The sequence below is a fragment of the Vigna umbellata genome, chromosome 8 (assembly GCF_029865625.1).
Source record: "Vigna umbellata cultivar VRB3 chromosome 8, Vumbellata_1.0, whole genome shotgun sequence".
Taxonomy (NCBI): domain Eukaryota; kingdom Viridiplantae; phylum Streptophyta; class Magnoliopsida; order Fabales; family Fabaceae; genus Vigna; species Vigna umbellata.
The window spans coordinates 34,629,083-34,648,452 of NC_142172.1; the positions used below are offsets into that span (position 1 = coordinate 34,629,083).

Sequence of the window (19,370 nt, forward strand, 5' to 3'; positions counted from 1 at the left end):
TGCTTACTTGAAACTTGAGGGTACTTTAACTCATTTTGACAGGGTTCTATTTCTGTTTTGGAGGCAGATTTTGTGAAAAGGCAGGTCAATTGTTCGTATATAGTGTACAACATTGATGTTAGTTCTTGAAATCAGGGTGGTGATTAGAACGTGGCAGTCTGTCTTTTTCGTGACAGTGAGTTCACGTTTATGTTTCCTATCTCAGAATTTGAAGAAGCTTGATGGTTTTCCATGTTCATGAGGAATGGTAGGAAGTTAGAGGAATAAGATGATTTGGATGTTGTTGCTAAACACACAGTCAACCAAACAATATTGGTTCTTTAATTTTATTAATTTGGAAAATATTTTTTTTTGTGGGGCTATAGGCATTGGGGGATGGATGACTTAGGCAGATGTAGTTTAGATTCTATTTGAAAGCTCCTGTAGGTGGTAGTCCAGCACTGGCATAGTTTTGCGGGAACATTGTTTTCCTGTTTTTAGTACATGTAAATAAAAGATAAAATTAGGCTTTCTATGTGTCAATAAGGTATATGGTATAGTTGTAGGTATATGGTACAGTTGTTGCTCGTGAATTTGGTGGTTATCAGTGACTTTTGCCTTCACCTTTTCAAAGATTAAGGTATTTGAAATAATGGATTCAAAAGCAACAGGGTTAATTTATCTGGTCTAACTATAATAAAAAGAGAAACTATTATCTTTGGAAATGGAATTATTAATTTAACATATTTTTTAATTGCATACTGTAAGTTGTTCGGTTATTTGCCACTGTTGTGCTTTTCCTCCACATTGCCGGTGGCCTCTTTGTCATTATCTGAGGAAGTTGTACAGTTACAAGTTCCATATATAGTTCATCTTATTTAAGGTGCTGTCTTGTATGCTTGTTTGTCCTCACGTTGTAACCGTTGCTAGAGATGGAGGGAAAAACCGAGGATGAAGTGGTGGATATTGAGAGTGCTTCCAGTGGTTCTTTCAATGACGATTCAGATGATGATGAATCTTTGGTTCCCGAAATAGATGATGGAGTGCATCTTGAGGTTTGTGACGAAGATATTTTCTTTCACTCTATCTTTGTTTATTGATGAGTCTTTTTATGCTCTTAAAAGCCTAGCTGTCTACATTTTCTTTTCTTATATAAACTTTTGTTTGCTTTATTTCCTTTTTTATGTGTATCATGTAGGAGCCGTTAACAGAAGAGGAAATTCAAGATCTTATTTCTGAGTTGTTAGAAGTTGAGAGTAAGGTACTTTAATTATACGGACACAAACATGCAATGTGCTAGATAGGTACCGCACATCACCATACACACACACACACACTAACACATACTATTTAAGCCTTTCATAATCTCTTATATGGTATTATTCCACATTATAAATTGTATCTTTACCTTATGTTTCTTTAATTACAATTTAATTTTAATATTTTGCTACTTTTTAATAACTGTCTACTTATTGTAATTTTTTAGTTTATTTAATTGTTTATGGAAATTACAAAAGTAATATTTCTACTTTATATAATCAATCAAATTAGCATAACTCCTCTGGGAAATTATCTAGTGGAGCTGTTATTTTTTTAAATATGTTAAATATCTTAAGTTGATTATCTTTATATATTTTGACTAAATATTATATCATTATAGTAGTCAATCATTGATTGTTAGGCTAGAGTTTGATTTTTTTGTTAGCTGAGATTACTATCCAAGTGATTCTAAATATAGGAACAATTACCACAACATGGATGTACTTTGCCAGGGTTACCTGTATTACATAATAGCGCTGCTATAGGGGTTCATTGTGGCCTCTGACAGCTTCCTTTGTACCAATAGTGTTTCATTTTTGCATTGTGGGAGTTTCACCGCCATAGCACAACATATATCATGGAAAAATCCTGGCCATGTCTGCAAATATGTCACATTTGAATATTCCCCCTTTACCAATTTTGTACAGGTTGTATATATTTTTTGGGTTATTTTTATGATTTTTGGTATATATCAGAAACAGTTTCTTGTTTCTAGTGTGATTTCCAGCAACTCCATGCCTGCAGGCATAGTTTCCTGTGAACCTACATTGTTTTTTGTCACATTACTTTAGTTCAGTTTCTCCAACTCTTGTCTCTTCTAAGCAAAAGATAGCGAAGTTCTCACTCTGAGAAATTTCTGGCCATTCTATTATTGCATCAGATTCAGTTCTGGGTGTGATAGAGTATATACAGTTCTCACATGTTTCATTGTAATATATTATAGTCCTAATTAGTTAGTATTCTCTTAGGATGTAACAGTGGCTGCAACTGTCAGTCAGGGTCGTGCTGAACAAGCTCAAAGTAAATTAGAGTTTAAACTCCAAGTGTGTTTCAATGAGCGTTTTCAAAATTAGTTCTGAATGAGTTTGATTTTCATTAAAATTGAATTTGGAGTGATGTGATTTATCTATGTATGTTTTTATCCAACATACCCTACATAAAGTTCCTTCAATGTAGAGTCAATTTTGGATCCATAATCAATTTCTCAACATGAAATTAAACATGTGAAATTTACCTAAAATAGTTTTTAAGTGATATTTTTTATTCTGGAGAACTCAACGGGAAATCAAACACACTAAGTCAGTGTATACAAAATCAACTTTATTTTCTCAAATACTTTTTTAGATTCTCTTTGTCTCACTTTTTATGGCGTCCAGAGCTTTAGAAACTTAATCAATTGTTTCTGATCTGACTCCAATTCACCTTTACCATCTGATAGGATATAATATGATAGGTTATAATGAGTAATAGGTGTGCAGGAGAGAGAAAACAGTTGAAGAATTAATTGTTCAGTTTAGGAGTTAATTGTTGTTGGGTAGTTAGAAGTGGGTTGCCTTTATAAGAAGGCAAGGGGGGTCTGGTAGAGAGGAGGGTTTTTTGATATCAATTGTATAGACAGGAACCTTGATCCTGTGGAGGGGGATTATGCTCCCAATTACTGGTTGTACATGGCATTGGTTGATGTGAATACATATTTTCATTCTTTTCTTACCATTTGGATGCTATTGTGTGAGTGTGTGCTGTGAGACAGTTAGGTTTCATTCCCAGAAACCTAACAATTGGTCCGACCTGCCGGATACCCTTAGGAGAGGACGACTGGATCAAATGTTGCGGATCAAGAAGTGATCAAGAAAGGGTGGAAGCATGGAAGGAAGAGACAATATCTTGGAGAGGAGGACCAACGAACAGAGGAGGGCAGAATTGAAAATGAACCTGGTAGAGTGGAGAAGTAATATGCAAAAATTGAGAAGAAATATGCAAGAAATGCGGCAGGAAACTAGAGAAATCTTGCAAATTCTTGGAGGAAGGATGTGGAACCAGGAAAAGGGATTAAAAGGCAGTCTAGGGTCTGCAAATGAAGATCAAGATTCTGTTAACAGAGGAAAAATAGGAAGGAGAGAGGAATTTCTTCAAGATGTCTTGAAAGGAAAGAAAGAAGCAAAGATAAGTATGGAGGCTGGGCAAGATAGTCTGCAAGACATCAAGAAAGCCAAGAAACCCTCATATGGAGGAGAAAGTTCAGCCAATAGTGAGAAGAAAAGGGAAACGGAAGCTGCTGTTTTGAGTGTTGATAGTTTTGCAACAATTAGAGGGCAGGAAAGGAGAGAAGAAAATATATGTGGAGAGGAAGGCAATGACGAAAACTGTGATGGAGACATTGATGTGACTTCTGCTGAAAAAGTTGCAAAAGTTGTTTTTACTGCTGCTGAGAAAATAGCAAAAGATGTTGTTTTTACTGCTGCCCGGGAAGTGGCAAAAGTTGTTGTTTCTAGGGGAGATAGTGGGGTAGTTTTTGGTGTGTATGTCAAAACAGTGAAGAAGGGTGAAGACAGAGGAAAGAAAGCAGAATATGGTGGGAACAGGGTAACTATGATGGCTGGAAATAAAGTAGAAGATGCCGCTGTTTTGAGTGGAGAAAAATTCATTCAAGAATTCAAGATATGGTTGTCACAAACATATAAAACAGCAGAAGACCAATGGCAGAGATATTTCTTTGCAGGGCTGCAATACAACATTCAGAGGAAACAATTACTTCAACATGATGATGAAGAAGAAATTGGATGGTCAGATCAACAAGTTCTTTCCTTTTTAGCTTCTAGGATGAACAAATTTGGGCAAGGAGAGGGCTTCGCGAGTAATGCTGCTATAAAAATACAAAAAAGGTTTTGGGGGTGGAAGAAGAGAAAAGAATTCTTGATCATTCATCAGCAAAGAGTTAAAATCCAGGCCCATGTAAGTGGTCACCGGGTCAGAAGGCAATATAGAACAATCATAGGGTCCATGGGAATTCTAGAAAAAAAGCAACTGTTAAGGAGTCAACAATTTTTTCATATAGACCACCACCCAAGCCTCCAGACCTGAACTGGAGGCAGCAGCCAGTGGGTTCCCTTCCTATGATGATTAGCCATGGGAACAAGCACTACTGTACCAACCTTGAGGACAAGGTTGTTTTGAAGCAGGGTGTAATGATAGGATATAATATGATAGGTTATAATGGGTAATAGGTGTGCAGGAGAGAGAAAACAGTTGAAGAATTAATTGTTCAGTTTAGGAGTTAATTGTTGTTGGGTAGTTAGAAGTGGGTTGCCTTTATAAGAAGGCAAGGGGGGTCTGGTAGAGAGGAGGGTTTTTTGATATCAATTGTATAGACAGGAACCTTGATCCTGTGGAGGGGGATTATGCTCCCAGTTACTGGTTGTACATGGCATTGGTTGATGTGAATACATATTTTCATTCTTTTCTTACCATTTGGATGCTATTGTGAGTGTGTGCTGTGAGACAGTTAGGTTTCATTCCCATAAACCTAACACCATCACTCGAGGTTCCAAATTTCTCTCTTACACCACTGAGCAGATCCTGTGGATTCACAGCCTCCTTTGACATTGTGTCACATGCACAACATCTGGTGACCTATGCTACAAATTCATATTCTCTAGTGACTCCCATGATTCCAGCAACAGTTTGCTGCAATTCTCCTGTGCAATCTTTGAAAAAATTGATGACAGTAATTTTGTTTGGAGAAAACAAATTGAGCCTGTACATGGGTTACAAACTTTAAGAATTTATTGCAAACCTATATATTTCACCTTGATACCTCTCTCAAACCAATTTTGATACTGCCATCATAGTTATCATTCATGGCATCTTTTGAATCATACATTTCACAATTCTTATGATTTGTGACATTTCAGTACCATTGACTTGTATCATTAGATGACTCTGTATCATGTCATACATGAATGAACACATACAATTTCATGTCAACAATGGAAGTTGTTGTAACATCTTTTTTAGGCTGCAGAGGCGCAAGAAGCTCTTGAAGAGGAGTCTCTTTCTAAAGTGGAGAGTGAAGTTAGACAAGAACTCAAGCAAAGTCTTCAGGGGGATGATGTTGGTTTCTCTCATTGCCCTGATTGTTTTTATCTTTCTGTATCTTTTACTTATGATTTCTGTGTCTTGTCTGTAGTTGGAAACTGCTGTTGATAATGAGATGGCTACTTTTAAAGAAGAATGGGAAGCTGTTCTGGACGACCTTGAAACCGAAAGTGCCCACTTACTGGTTTGATTTTATCTTTGGTTTTCAGTACATATTTTGGTTTGTAACATTTGCTTTTCGATTTGTACTGTTCTCAATTTTTGTTAATATCAATACCTACTAATCTGATGTCTTTGTTATTGATTTAGATCCTGCTATATATTTCTTTTTGCTATGATATTTAGAAAGTAAAATAACAACCCTCATAAATTTGTTCATACTGAACTTGATTTATGTATGTCTTGATTTGAAATTACCCAGATCGCTGGTGACAGATTAAACTGTGAACTTAAACCTGCCATTTACACATCTTTCATTCGAGCTGGGGTGGGCTGGAGCTTGAGAGTTTTAAAAATGTTATTGACTACCTTGGCTTCATAGTTTTAAGTATAAAATACCATGTTTTGAATGGGAGTATGAATAAGTTCAATGTTTTGGATGATTCAGCAATGTGGTATGATTAGTAACCTTGTTACTTATAGAAGTCTATGATTTAGATCTCAGCTTTTCTGGCTTGTAATTGATATTAATTGACATAATAATACATGCTGAAATTCATTCTTCTTCATAACGGCTTGTTGCTTCCTGCGGTTAATTGCAATGCAAGTTGTAATTGTGAAAATGGCATCTCTGATATGAGTGAAAAGAAGAAATGGAAGCAAACCACACGTTGAATTCCATGTCTGACTTTCCATGAGCAAAACTTTTGAACCCAGCGTCGTGTGCATACCTGTGAATACAAAATCTTAAAACTTCAAGCATGTGGGAATATTCACAACTCATTTCTAAGGAGTGGAATTTACTAAGAATTTGAACTTAAAATCTTTATATTGTTCAGTAGAGGATTGTACAATTCCTATGAAGAAAGTATTCTTCGACCTATGGAGAAGATAAGTTGAATTGTCCTTTTCAAAGTAATGATCAACTCCAAAGTCAACGTACTTCTCACCCTATAAAAGCTCAAAATCGTCAAATACAATTCGGTGTTATGTACATGGCCAATATATGTATCTTTAAACTACCATTGAATTCCTGATGACTTATAAAATTATACCTTAACTATTACAATCCTGATTTAGGTTTTATTAAACCTGAAGATCTATATGTATGCCAACTGGATATTAAGCTCTGTGGCACTTTTTAATCACCCAAAAGGCTCCATTTATTTCTGAAACGTTCATTCAAGTAGACTGTTGGAAATAGGAATATTTTAGGGGATAAAAGCTTTTTTAGTGTTTATTTTAAGTAGCCTAGATACATGAAATATATGTAGCAAAATTTAATGCATATCAAGGAGTAGTGCAATGATGACTATGAAAGTCAAAAGTGAATTCATAAACTCATGAGTTAATGTTTTTTCCATGAAGCTGCTTAACTCATCTCCAAACTTGTTTGAGTAGGCCTGTGTTGTGTGGATTTGAAAACTCACAAGTTCAGTGACTATTATGAGTTTGGTTGATTCTTTTTTTGGATGTTGGTTTTGTGGTTTAGTCATGTCCTCCAACTTGATATATAACTGTGGAATACAATCGCAGCCATGAGGAGTAGAAAACACAGAGTCTTGAAAACCAGTTGTGTTGCATGCCATCAACAGTCAAGACTATGCAGAATTGCATTACAGAATGTGGATTTTGTGGCTTCTACAATTATTTCATGTGGAACTTTTAATATAAAAATGAAGAAGCAATATTAATCTCTCAAGTTAAGCTGCACTTGCGGCAATGGAAAGTAGGAAAGTGGTGGTGGGTCGGGTCATAATTAGGGTCTATGGGATATTTTCTCTTCTTATATTTGTCGGGCCTTAACTTAATTAGGGTTGCGTCATAATGACTTAGTATCTTATTTGAATCCGATACGTTTTTCAGTACTAAACAAAAAGAAAAAGAATGGATGAATTGTTTACTTGTTAGCCCTGTATTACATATAATAGATAATATAATAATTTGCAGAAGAAAAAGAATATAATAATATTAAAATATAAACATAATTAAAGCATACCATGTAAAGTATATAATACAATAACTAAATAAAAATTATAAACTAAATATATGATAGTAAAGGTAAAATTAAAATATAATAAACTAAATACTTTATTGGTGTTCTTCCTTCAATTTTGATTGTAATGTATTAACTGTATTGAGATATAATAGTTTACTACTTTTGCTTTATTATGAATTAAAATATTGAATTATTATTTTTTGTTGGTATTTTAATATTTTTTAAATCAAGTACACTCTTATGATTTTATGGAACCTCCACAAGTTTATGTAAACTATATTGACAATCTTGGTGATCTTAATTATTCTCTTGTAAATTATTTTGCATTGAATAACTTCTTTGTAGTGCTCTTAAATAAAAGCAGTCCATTATAGTGTGTGGCAAACAAACTCAAGCACATTCAGGACAAAAAATTCTTTCTCAATTTCTCAGACTCAAGCTGGCGCCATGAGCAATTAGCAATTAGCAATTAGCAATTAGGTTATAATTGCCTTTTTATGTCTCTTCACTTGTGCTCTTGACATTGTGCCACTATGAACCATAACTTATCACTTGTATTCAATTTTGGTTCACGTCCTTCCTCAGTCTCTATTACTTACTTTTCATTCACCCTATTAACATCTCCAACAGAAGATGCTTGAATAAAGTGGCAGTTGCTTGAAGCAACTTTCCACTGGATGAATATGAGTTGACAGTATAATTTATCTAAAATAGAATTTAAATTTGCTTCATTAAGCAACTGTTGTGTCTGAATAAAAAATAATATCTTGGGACATGGGAGAGAGAGACAGAGAGCAGTGATAGACAGAGAAGAAAAAGAGAGTAAAAAGAATATAACATAATGAGTTGCTTGGAGTTCCTTCACATTTATTCTATTAGAGCAAATTTGAGTATGAGTTACTTAAGAATGATGTGGCACTGTTGAGATCCACATTTTTACCTTTTTCAATGTGGGAAGCAACTCGTGTGTTGCTCCCATTGAAGTTACCCTAAGGTTGCTTGCATTTGAACTTTCCCAGATCCCAAACTGGTCAAAGGTTTGTGTAATTGACCACCCTTTGTTTGCTTGCATGTGTGCTTTTCTTTTCTCTTTCTTTTTGTTTCATTTGTAAATGTGCTAGATTCTAACATTCCAAGTTGCTTATATTTTTGTTTGGTTGTAGGAATTTTCTTGGAGTAAATTCTGCCTCTTTCGAAATGTACTTGTGTTTTTCTTCTATTGATTGATATGATATTATGCAGGAACAACTTGATGGGGCTGGCATTGAACTTCCTAGCCTTTTTAAGTTGATTGAAAAAGAAGCTCCTAATGTCTGCTCCACTGAAGCGTGGAAAAAGAGGAATCACTGGGTTGGCTCTGTTGCAACTTCAGAAATTGCTGAGTCAATTGCTGATGCCGAGAAGCATCTACAAGTAAACAGACCTGTTAGAAGGTATGGTTCTTGTATGTTATTGTATCTGGAAACAATGAAATATGTTCTCTTATAGGTTTTGGGTGTTGATTCAGGCGACATGGTAAATTACTGGAAGAGGGTGCTAGTGGCTTTCTCCAAAAAAAACTTTGTGATGAAACCCAGGAGGCAGTGAAAAATGAAACTGAGGGTGATTGGGATATGTTCAATAAAATAGTTTCCGATGGGAGCGGCATTGATGCTTCATTTGGCAGTAAGCACTGGGCTTCTGTTTATTTGGCCAGCACTCCACAGCAAGCAGCCTTGATGGGACTGAAATTTCCTGGAGTTGATGAGGTGGAAAATATACTTTTGATTGTGCTTAATGCTTTTGTTTTTTTATTAAACATATATGTCAAAAATATCAAAGGGGAAGAAGGCATAATTACTGGAGCTAGCTGATGTTAGTGATTTTTTAATTTATCATTCATTTCCCCTTACACCCCTGAATTTAAGATCCCCTGAATTTGAATTCTTGATGATTTGCAATACACACACACACACAGTGCTGTGCAAATACTTATATAAATAAATTTCAAGAAATGACTGGGGTAATATTAGCAATGCTATTTTATCCAATGAAAGATTACATTAGCACTTCCTTGGATCTCATGTTTCATTGTAAACATCGTTTGTCAAGTTTTACTCGGTTACTGTCCTAAACAATGTACAAGTTTGCATGTGCTGCCTTTTCTTTCCCTGCTACTAGTTTAAATTCGGTTCGTTAATGTTTCTAAATTATATGGCATTGAGCTTGTGTGCATGAATCCTGCGATTGGTGAATTGTTGCTTGATGATTCATGAATATTCTTTTGTCCTGATTGTACCGTTTTTATTCTATATGTAGAAAATTGGTTAAAACTTTTGGTATTTGGTCTGACATTTTTTGTATCTTTTCATGAATTTATCGTTGGCCTTTACATTATTTAAAACATTATAGCAGCTGTTTCATAGAGCATGTTAATTATCTTTTTTCTTTAGGTTGAGGAGATTGATGATGTTGATGGCAATTCTATGGATCCATTTATTGCAGCTGCCATTGCAAATGAAAGAGAATTAGATCTTTCTGATGAGCAAAGGAGACAATTTAAAAAGGTTAGTTAACAATTCATTATTTATTTATTGAGTAAAATGGGATGCTGGTCGCTGTAAATGTTTGATTTAGTGTGTTTTGGGATTAACTTATTTAGATGAAATGATCTTTTTTCTTGTTAGTCTCCTATGAGAGCTTTTAAAAAATATTTGTTTCCTAAAGTTATGTTTTGGGCGAAAGTTTTTTTGTCTTTAAATTGTGCAAACATGTTATGTTTGTTATCTTGGTATCAGAACCATGTTTGAATAATTTAAGAACTAACTAGTATAATTATGTAAGTGAGAGATTAAATTGTAGTTGTAAATGCAGAACATTTTCAAGAACCAAAATGACTGTTTAGTACTTCTTGTTCATCAGTAATAATTGATTCTGAAACTAAGATGTTTGTTTTACAAGACTTTTCTATTTTCCTTTATTTGTTGAAAAGTGGGATTCGTTTCCATTGTACCTAATATATTACTAACCATATATTTGGATGAAAAGGTTTTAATTCTTAATATAAAAAAAATATTAAAATATCAATAAATTACGTAATTAGTCAATGTTCTGATTTCATAGTAAAGCTAGCAAATTATAATATCTAAATTCATTACACTCAGAAGTTGAATGAGCAAAACCATTGTATTATTTAGTTTATTATATTTTTAATTTTGATATCATATATTATGCTTTATTTAGTTATCATTCCTACATGTTATGATTTTAATATTTATTTGTTTTTAATACCATTGTACTCTTTATTTTTCATCTTCTTTAATTTATAATATTTTTTAATAATTATATAGTTAATAACAGTTCTTGATCAATAAGTGTTCATGTGTTTTATTGGTCCAGTAAACCCACCAGAAATTTTTGGACTCAAATAAGACTCTTTGCTTTTGTTTTTTGGTTGTCTAGAGTTCTTTTGAACTTGGTACTTAATGAACAGCCTTTTTCTTCTTAATATTTCCAATTTGGAATAAACTTATTATTGGTTGATTTCTGTATAAATTTTTGTTTTTTGGTTTATTCTGACCTGTTTCAGGTAAGTAATTATGGTTCCATTTTTTAACATTACTATTACTTATTACAATCTTTAATTCTCTGCTTTCTTAATATAGTTGTCTATGTATAAAGTGCCTATTCTTATCCTTGTTTCATGTCCTCCTTGTTCTCAAAAATTATCTTCACGGAATGAGCCTATGACTCAGTTATTGAATTATTGATTTCATGTAATAGAGGCACTATGACAATAGAGGTACAGAGTGGCAATGTGAAGCAAAAGTATTTGAATAGTGGTCTTTTTTCGAGTGGCAATGCTAGAGTAAGAAATTTCAATATCCATATTTTTGCCCTCCTCCTTTTCATAATGCTGGCAAACACTACATGGGCACTATTTTCCTCCCATTACTGTGACCAGCACCTAGCCATCTCTTTCAGTATTTTTCATTGTTGATACTCACATTCCATTATTTTCTATGTTCTGAACTCTTAAAGGCCTTTGTTCTGAGTTGAGTATTTTTTGAGCATTTAGGTGTGTTTATTACCATTTATAATATATGAAATTCTTTTCTCTGTTCTGAACTCTTAATCTTGTTTTATTGGGTTTGGTGTCAGGTGCTATGCTCTGCTATGTGTGATTGATAACTGTGATATGATTATATGATTGCCAAATTGGCATTCATTCTTGTGGCCATATCTTAATTGTCAAACTAGTCATGGTGTTTATGCTTAATGTAAACAGATGAATACAAACACAAACTGATATGTTAACATATAGCAAACTGGTGTATTATACATCAGTGCATGTAGGGGGTATTCCATGTTAATCCATGTTATGCATATCTATATATTTTCTTCTTCATGATGATATATTCTTGCCTGTGTTTAGGAAGTTGATTATTTTTTTGGTACACCTTTACAGGTCAAAGAAGAAGATGATGCAATTGTTGATAAGAAACTTCAAATCCGTTTGAAACATAGGAGGCATAAAAAGATAAGTAAACAGGTGAGTTTTTATAACTTCATTCTCCTTTTTTTACTTGAAACTGTTTGACACCATTTCTATCTATTTTTGTTATGGATGCAATTTTTTAGATTTTCAACGTAAATGGGTTCTTTTTGGTATAATTTACTGAAATTAATGATTTTATGTATGGGATAAGTAAAATATTCTTTGTATTCATAATTGAGTGTTGGTATTGTTAATGATTTTGAATTGATTTGGTTCTATTCCTTTGCCGTTGTTATATCTTGTAACTAATTCGTATTGTAATTCAGCGAGAAATGAGTACACCTATCCTGTTGACAGACAGCCCTACACAAAAGCCTTCATATGCTGATCATTTAGACCCTGATACAAAAGAAGGAACTAATGATAATGGGAAAGTAGTCTCTGACAATGGCAATGATACATGTGTTCTTATCAAGACTGATAATATTAAAGGTTTGGATGCCAGTCATCATCTTGACAAAGAAAAGCTAACAAGTAGTGATGGCTTGTCAGATCCACCCAAATCCTCAGGGGATGGTGTTATTGAACAGAGAGGAATCAAACGTGTAAGCGGGGGTGAGCTTGATGCTGAAAATAAAAAATCTCGGCTTGTTGTTATTGATAGTGATGATGAAGCAGGAGTCACTAAGGAGAAATTAGATTGCAATACTCAAGAAGTAAAAGATGAATTAGGTAACAATGGTACTGGTTCTCTTCCTTCAGAGTGTCTGGATGAAAAATTTTTGTGCACCGTTTGTGATAAAGTCGCTCTTGAAGTTCATCCACACCCTCTCTTGAAAGTAATTACTTGTGGAGATTGCAACCGCTTATTAAAAGAAAAGGCACATGAAAAGGTACTAGTCTAAATCTACTAATGTTTTGCTTTGAAACTGTTCAAGATTTCTGACGGATCTTTGGTGCATAATTACCTATTCCTGTTTTAATATCAGTAAAACAGACTTTAATGTTAATAATATTCAGTAACAGTTTTTTTTCAGTTGGAAGCCATATGGTTTTGGTCACCCCATTTGTGGCAAGTATCTATTTTTTATTGTGCTTATTGGTAAACAATTCTGTCTGTTTGCTTTGGAGGACGTAAGAGCTATTCTTTTAAGCAACCTGAATAAATCCTGTTGTTCAAATTAATGTGCTTCATTAACCATTAACATGTGGCATTTCCCTCACCAATCTCTGCAGCATCTCAGTCTGTAGTTAATATTTCTATTTCCTTACAGGAGACTCACTCAATTTTAATGCTTACTTGTCACAGGATCTGGGACAAGATTGTTCGGAGGGTTACTGTACATGGTGTGGAGGAAACATTGCATTAGTTAGTTGTAAATTATGCAATATTTTATTCTGCACCAAGTGTTTAAAGAAGAATATTGGTGTAGAATTGGTTTCTGAAACTCAGGCCACTAGCTGGCATTGTTGTTGTTGTCGTCCAAATCTTTTGCAAAGACTGTCCTTGCAACTAGAGAAAGCTGTGGGGTCTGCTCGTATAGTAGTTTCTAGTTCTAGTAGTGATTCAGATGATTCAGATGATTCAGACGATTCAGATGATTCAAATTATTCAGATGCACAGATTAATGTTACAATGAGGTGAGTCATTGTTGCAGCTTAATTAATTGACTGCACTTGCTATGGATTGATTATATTCATGAGTATGAAATTATATCATACTCATGCTTTTATCCTGATATTGCTGATTGTCTTTTTGTGCTGCATAAGACTTCACTTCCTCCAGCGTCGCAGCTTATACATATATTTTTATTATTATTCATACTAACAGTTGACAATTTATATTATAGACTGAGGAATTAGTGGTATTCACTAAGGTTTAATGATTCTTACATCAGTACATACATTTTTCTTTTGACCATTCTTGTATTAATGGTTTCTTACGACGATTAAGGCAATGAAGGTGGATTGAAAAATATTTAACTATTTTATTTTCTGGAATGTATGTCTCACTTGGAAAATTTATTTGATGGCTTATATGGGTTTCTGTGGAATATTGTTATTTTCATTGTTGTTTCATCTTGGATATTCTTTGTCATTCCTTCTAACTATTCATGTAGCTGTCTCTTAGAGACTTAAGCATAAGAGGAGAGCCAATTTGAAAGACTTGTCCATTAGATGGGGAAATCTCATGACTTAAAGTACCATATTAAGTTTTTTATTCTATTCAATATGGGACCTAATGTTGCCCCCTACTTTGAGAGAGCATTCTCAGGATGGTTTTCACTCTGTAAAATTTATAGATAGTGAAAATATAGAATAGACTGAACTATTGTTATTCCATTCTTTTCAATCTGACAAGTAGAGTATTTATAGTGTCTAATACAGAGTGTTAGCTCTAACAGACTGAAAGGATTCTGTTGTTATCAACTCAGCAGTTGTCATAACTAACTGTGGTGTGCAAAGATACCTGCAAGTTGTCATACTAACATTAAAGCCTATACACTATATTCACTATAACTTATCAACACTCACCCAATGGTAGCCATTTTTCACTTGACTGCTCCTGTCACATCAGTATTCAATATTGCTCCTTAATCCGACTTTTAGATAGCAATTCATAGTCCACCTTTTAATGAAATAGGCAATTGTTGAGACTGTAGTACAAGAGGAGAACCCAATCAAAAGACCTGTCTAGTAGGTGGTAGAGCCTCATGGTTTAAGTACACATTAAGTTATTCATTCTATTAAATGTAAGACTCCTAAAAGTCTCATTTGATATGAAATCATATGGATACATTTTTTATGTGCTATTCTAACTTTATACTACTTATTGATAGCAGTCTCCCTGTTTTAATTGCCGAGATGTTCATTATCAGATCTTATATTTTTTTTACAGCTCCAAGCGAAGACCCAAAAAGAAGATTCGTAGGATACTTGATGATACTGAATTAGGAGAAGAGACAAAAAGGAAAATAGCAATTGAAAAGGTGAGTTTTGTGAATTTTGTTTTGTCGAAAACTTGTTTTGCTAGGCCAAATTGTTCATTATCATCCTCACTTTTATAGGAACGTCAGGAACGCCTGAAGTCTTTGAGAGGACAGTTTTCTGTTTCGTCAATTGAGATGAGCCCTGACGGATGTAATGGGAATTTATCAGAAGGTGCAAATGTTGAAGTTCTTGGTGATGCTCTAGCAGGTTACATAGTGAATGTTGTGAGGGAAAAAGGTGAAGAAGCTGTTAGAATTCCTCCTAGCATTTCAGCTAAACTGAAGGCGCATCAGGTATTTTATTTTTTTATGGATTGTTATCTGGATACAAATTCTCGATTTTTTTTTTAAATTTCCATTGTACCTAGTTCTTTCTCTGTATTAATTTTGATTTATTTATTTTGGGACAATGAACCTTACTAGGATTCAATTTAGTTCATATTAAATATGCTTGTTTCTGTTTGAGCTTTCGACTGCTATTTGCGTATTTCTTATCCATTGATGCAAGGGAAAAAGTTTAAGTGTATGTTTCATGTCAGTTTTGTATTTCTGGATGTACTTGAAGAGTTGAGAGAAGCTAAAAAGTCTTATTTCACTTAGAAAATCTGATACAACTTACTACTGCATTTATAGGAGACAGTAGTTCTGAAAAAAGTGAAAGAGTGGAAAGCCTCTAACAAAACCCTTATATAAATATTAATAATATTAAAGACATCACATTTTAACAGATGTTATGACACCTTTTTTGATGGGTGTTCTAATTGGAGGATTTTGGGATAGTCTGAATACCTGTTTGGACTTTTAACTTATTATCGGCACCATGCCAAGCAATTATCATCAGACAACATGAATTCCGTACATATTGGATAGTTGGTGTGTCTTCATTTGCTACCAAGAGTAAATATGCAGGAAAACTTATTTTTCAGGAAATAATTTTTTTTATATCTCTCATGATCTTGTAAAAATGGACATTATTTCTTCAAAATAACCAAACCAAAGGGGCGAAAAATGTGGTTTAATTGCTAAACAAGCAAAGTAGGGATACTATTTCTTACTTTTCACCAGTCTTAGGTCTTCCATTTCTTCATTTGCATTTTAGTTGTCATTTATTGAAGTTATTGCATGGAGTTTGTTTGGTCTTTTTTAGATTTATTATTTTTCTATAATATAATTTGTTGCACATTTGCAGATATCTGGAATAAGATTCATGTGGGAAAATATCATACAGTCAATCAGAAAAGTGAAGTCTGGGGATAAAGGTCTTGGATGTATTTTAGCTCATACCATGGGCCTTGGTAAAACATTTCAGGTATTTTACCTCAATATGGAGATTTTACTACATATATATAATGGAGAAGTGAATTATTTTTTTGTTGAAAATAAATGTGAGATCAAGGTTTTTCCTGTGAAACTGTAATTTTTTTAGTACTTGGTACATATTTTTTCTTCTTTCGATCACTTTTAAGAAATTGTCCCATCTTAGGTTACATAACAGGTTTCTAGTTGCGAAAACTAATAGAAGTAGTTACAGCTTTAATTAATAATTTTGCAGATTTAAATTTTATTTTAAAGATAGGCATAAATTTAACAGTTAAATGTGTTTTTGGTCTCTAAACTTAGACGTGAAATTGGAATTTGTTCCTATAACATTAATTTTTTTTTTTGTGTCAGACGGTATTTCAGTCTGAAATTTGAGTTGAAATGTGTCAAATGATGTAAACAACTTAAATGTTAGCCTAAAACATGGTTTATAACACAACTAAAAGTGACTTAAATCCATCGGACATCTTTGGATTCTGAACTAGCCTATTTTTCTTTTGAACCACATGCTTTTTCAAGACAAAAATTGAACTTTAATGAGACATGCTTTAAGTAAAGTTAGTAGTGTTTACAATGGCAATAGGAAGGTAATCAGTATTTGTATTGTATTATTTTTAATAGCATCAACATTGGAGTAGGAACAAGGCTCTCTGTTGTATAATAAGGCACAATAATGCACGGAAGTGAGACGTTACATGGCATCTGCATGCAGTTATAACATATTAGAAAGTGGGTTTAAACTTAACTCATCCTCACAAAACTGACTTGTAAGGTGAGGATTGCTCTTGTTTAAATACTTTAAATTGACTTCATCTCAAATCGATGTGGAATCTCTAACATATCCCCTCACGACGTCTTGTGTGTGAGATTAGATATTTATGGATGATCCAGTAATGATGTGATAGCAAGTGGCACAATAGGTCCAATATACTTCGTTAGAATATCCTTTTATACATATTAGGAAGTAGGTTTAAACTTAATTTATCCTTATAAAACCGGGTTGTATAGTGAGGGTTGCTCCTATTTATATGCTATAAATTGACTTTATCTTTATTCGATACTTTTTCAACATTTTGGATACCATCTCCTTTCTTTTCCTGTTTGATGGTTTTGGCCTGATGACTGATTGTGTTGAACCTTTTAGGTTATAGCTTTTTTGTACACTGCAATGAGATGTGTTGATCTGGGGTTAAGAACAGCACTTATAGTCACACCTGTCAACGTACTACATAATTGGCGGCAAGAGTTCATTAAGTGGAGACCTTCTGAGTTAAAGCCACTCAGAGTCTTTATGCTGGAAGACGTACCAAGGTTTGCCTATTATTTTGTTGACATTGTTATGCTATTCACTAGAGTTAAAACATGTAGGAGCATATAATCACATTGAAGTTAAAATAGGTTTTACGTGTACTTTCTTCTTGATCAAAGAATCTTTCAATTTAGCATTTATTTCTTGAAAATTTGAAGTACCTGTGGAGTGTATGTTCAATTTGTATGTCTTGAAACTATGAGGGCTGTATCAATGCTTATTTCATTATTTTCTATAAAACTTTCGGATTTGCAAGTCAAGGGATATTGTATGGATATCTTATTATATTTGCATTTTACTCCGGTGTTTTATTTTCTTTCTATTATCCTCCTGTTTTTTTTTTATAGTTGATCTCTTGGATCTTAATTAATGATTTTTATGATTTAATCAAAGTATATTAATCTTTTTACCATTTCATGAGAGTATTTATCACAATTAGACACTGATAAGTACTCTTCTATTGCTAAATTCAATAAAAAGAAAAATGAAAGACGGGTGACAATTGACCTGTTGATGGCACACAGGTGGAAGGGATGGAGAATATGCTAGTAACTAATTGTCTGCATATGTGTCAATGTAGGTGTGAGATTATCTGTTAACGAACAGTTAGGGGATTTACTGTAATGGATATATGGTGGAAAATTGGTTGCTTAGAAATGGGGGTTAAGACCTGGCAGGATACAGTTCCCTTGTTTTTTCTTTTTAATGATTTTTATTTTTCTATCGTTTTCCTGTTGTATGGGATTTTGGATTGTAATGGGAACAGTCATTTAACTAGTGAATGCGGAGGATACAAAATAGCTGAGCCGATGTTAAACTAGTAATTAAATCATCTTTAAAGTTTTAATAAGTAATATTAAACAGGAATAAGATCATATTTATTAGTATGACATAAAGAAATTAAATTTCACTTATAGATGTTGTTTGTCTTAAGTCATAATTCAAATGTTATAACATAATGTTTAAGAAAACACAACAATACATTCATTAATATCTACAATGAAAAAGCTTAATTAATATTGATAAAGGCAACAATGATCATATAATTAGGGTACAATAATGTGTTTTTGAAATGTTAAAGATGTTTCTCCTCCGATGAACCGGTTTTGCAAATGTGCCTATTAGACACCAAAGAACCTGTAATAACAACAGTTTAATTGCAATTCCACGTGGCTATTCCCCCCTTCATTTTTTCCATGCTTTTATTTTCTCAGGGATAGAAGAGCGGAATTGCTTAAAAAATGGAGAGTTAAAGGTGGTGTCTTTTTGATTGGTTATACTGCTTTCCGAAATTTGTCTTTTGGGAAGCATGTGAAAGATCGGAACATGGCCAGAGAAATGTGCCATGCTTTGCAGGTAACCAGTTTATTTATGCTTCATAGTGTTACATAATTATGCATTATATCAACTTGATTTTACTTGGGAAAAAGTATTTGAAATGATGTTCGAGTGAAAGTGAACATGTGAATTATGCATAATCTTCTTCTTAGTACTTGTATTATGAGTGCCTTAAGTATAATAGCTAACAAAGGACTAATGACATTGTTAATGTTTAGATATTAACTACAATAATATAATTGACTAACACTCCAACATGTTATTAAATATACGGCAGTGAATCTAGGATTCATTTGCTTTTATTCTTTTTGAATAAAATGTGTTTTCTATTTTAAATTCAGAATGTATACAAAATTTCATGACAATTAAATTATTTTCTTGTAG

At 33.4% G+C, this 19,370-nt stretch overlaps 1 protein-coding gene across 5 annotated transcripts in view; it reads left to right on the forward strand.

Annotated features, from left to right (window-relative positions):
• ATRX (P-loop containing nucleoside triphosphate hydrolases superfamily protein) overlaps positions 1-19,370 on the forward strand; it is a 31,281-nt gene that overhangs the window by 651 nt on the left and 11,260 nt on the right. For 3 of the 5 annotated variants that reach the window (XR_015781630.1, XM_047309142.2, XM_088096860.1), the window contains 15 exons: positions 910-1,034; positions 1,178-1,240; positions 5,314-5,409; positions 5,486-5,578; positions 8,795-8,985; positions 9,060-9,300; positions 9,985-10,098; positions 12,000-12,083; positions 12,356-12,922; positions 13,339-13,670; positions 14,929-15,019; positions 15,098-15,313; positions 16,209-16,328; positions 17,484-17,650; positions 18,863-19,004. Coding sequence is in view for 4 of the 5 variants with exons in the window: in XM_047309142.2 (XP_047165098.2) it covers positions 912-1,034; positions 1,178-1,240; positions 5,314-5,409; positions 5,486-5,578; positions 8,795-8,985; positions 9,060-9,300; positions 9,985-10,098; positions 12,000-12,083; positions 12,356-12,922; positions 13,339-13,670; positions 14,929-15,019; positions 15,098-15,313; positions 16,209-16,328; positions 17,484-17,650; positions 18,863-19,004 (2,640 nt within the window). In the remaining variant the exon portion in view is untranslated. Of the gene's footprint in view, positions 1-157; positions 176-909; positions 1,035-1,177; positions 1,241-5,313; positions 5,410-5,485; positions 5,579-8,794; positions 8,986-9,059; positions 9,301-9,984; positions 10,099-11,999; positions 12,084-12,355; positions 12,923-13,338; positions 13,671-14,928; positions 15,020-15,097; positions 15,314-16,208; positions 16,329-17,483; positions 17,651-18,862; positions 19,005-19,370 lie in introns of those variants that run through there. The other 2 variants (XM_088096859.1, XM_047309144.2) reach the window with 2 other exon arrangements.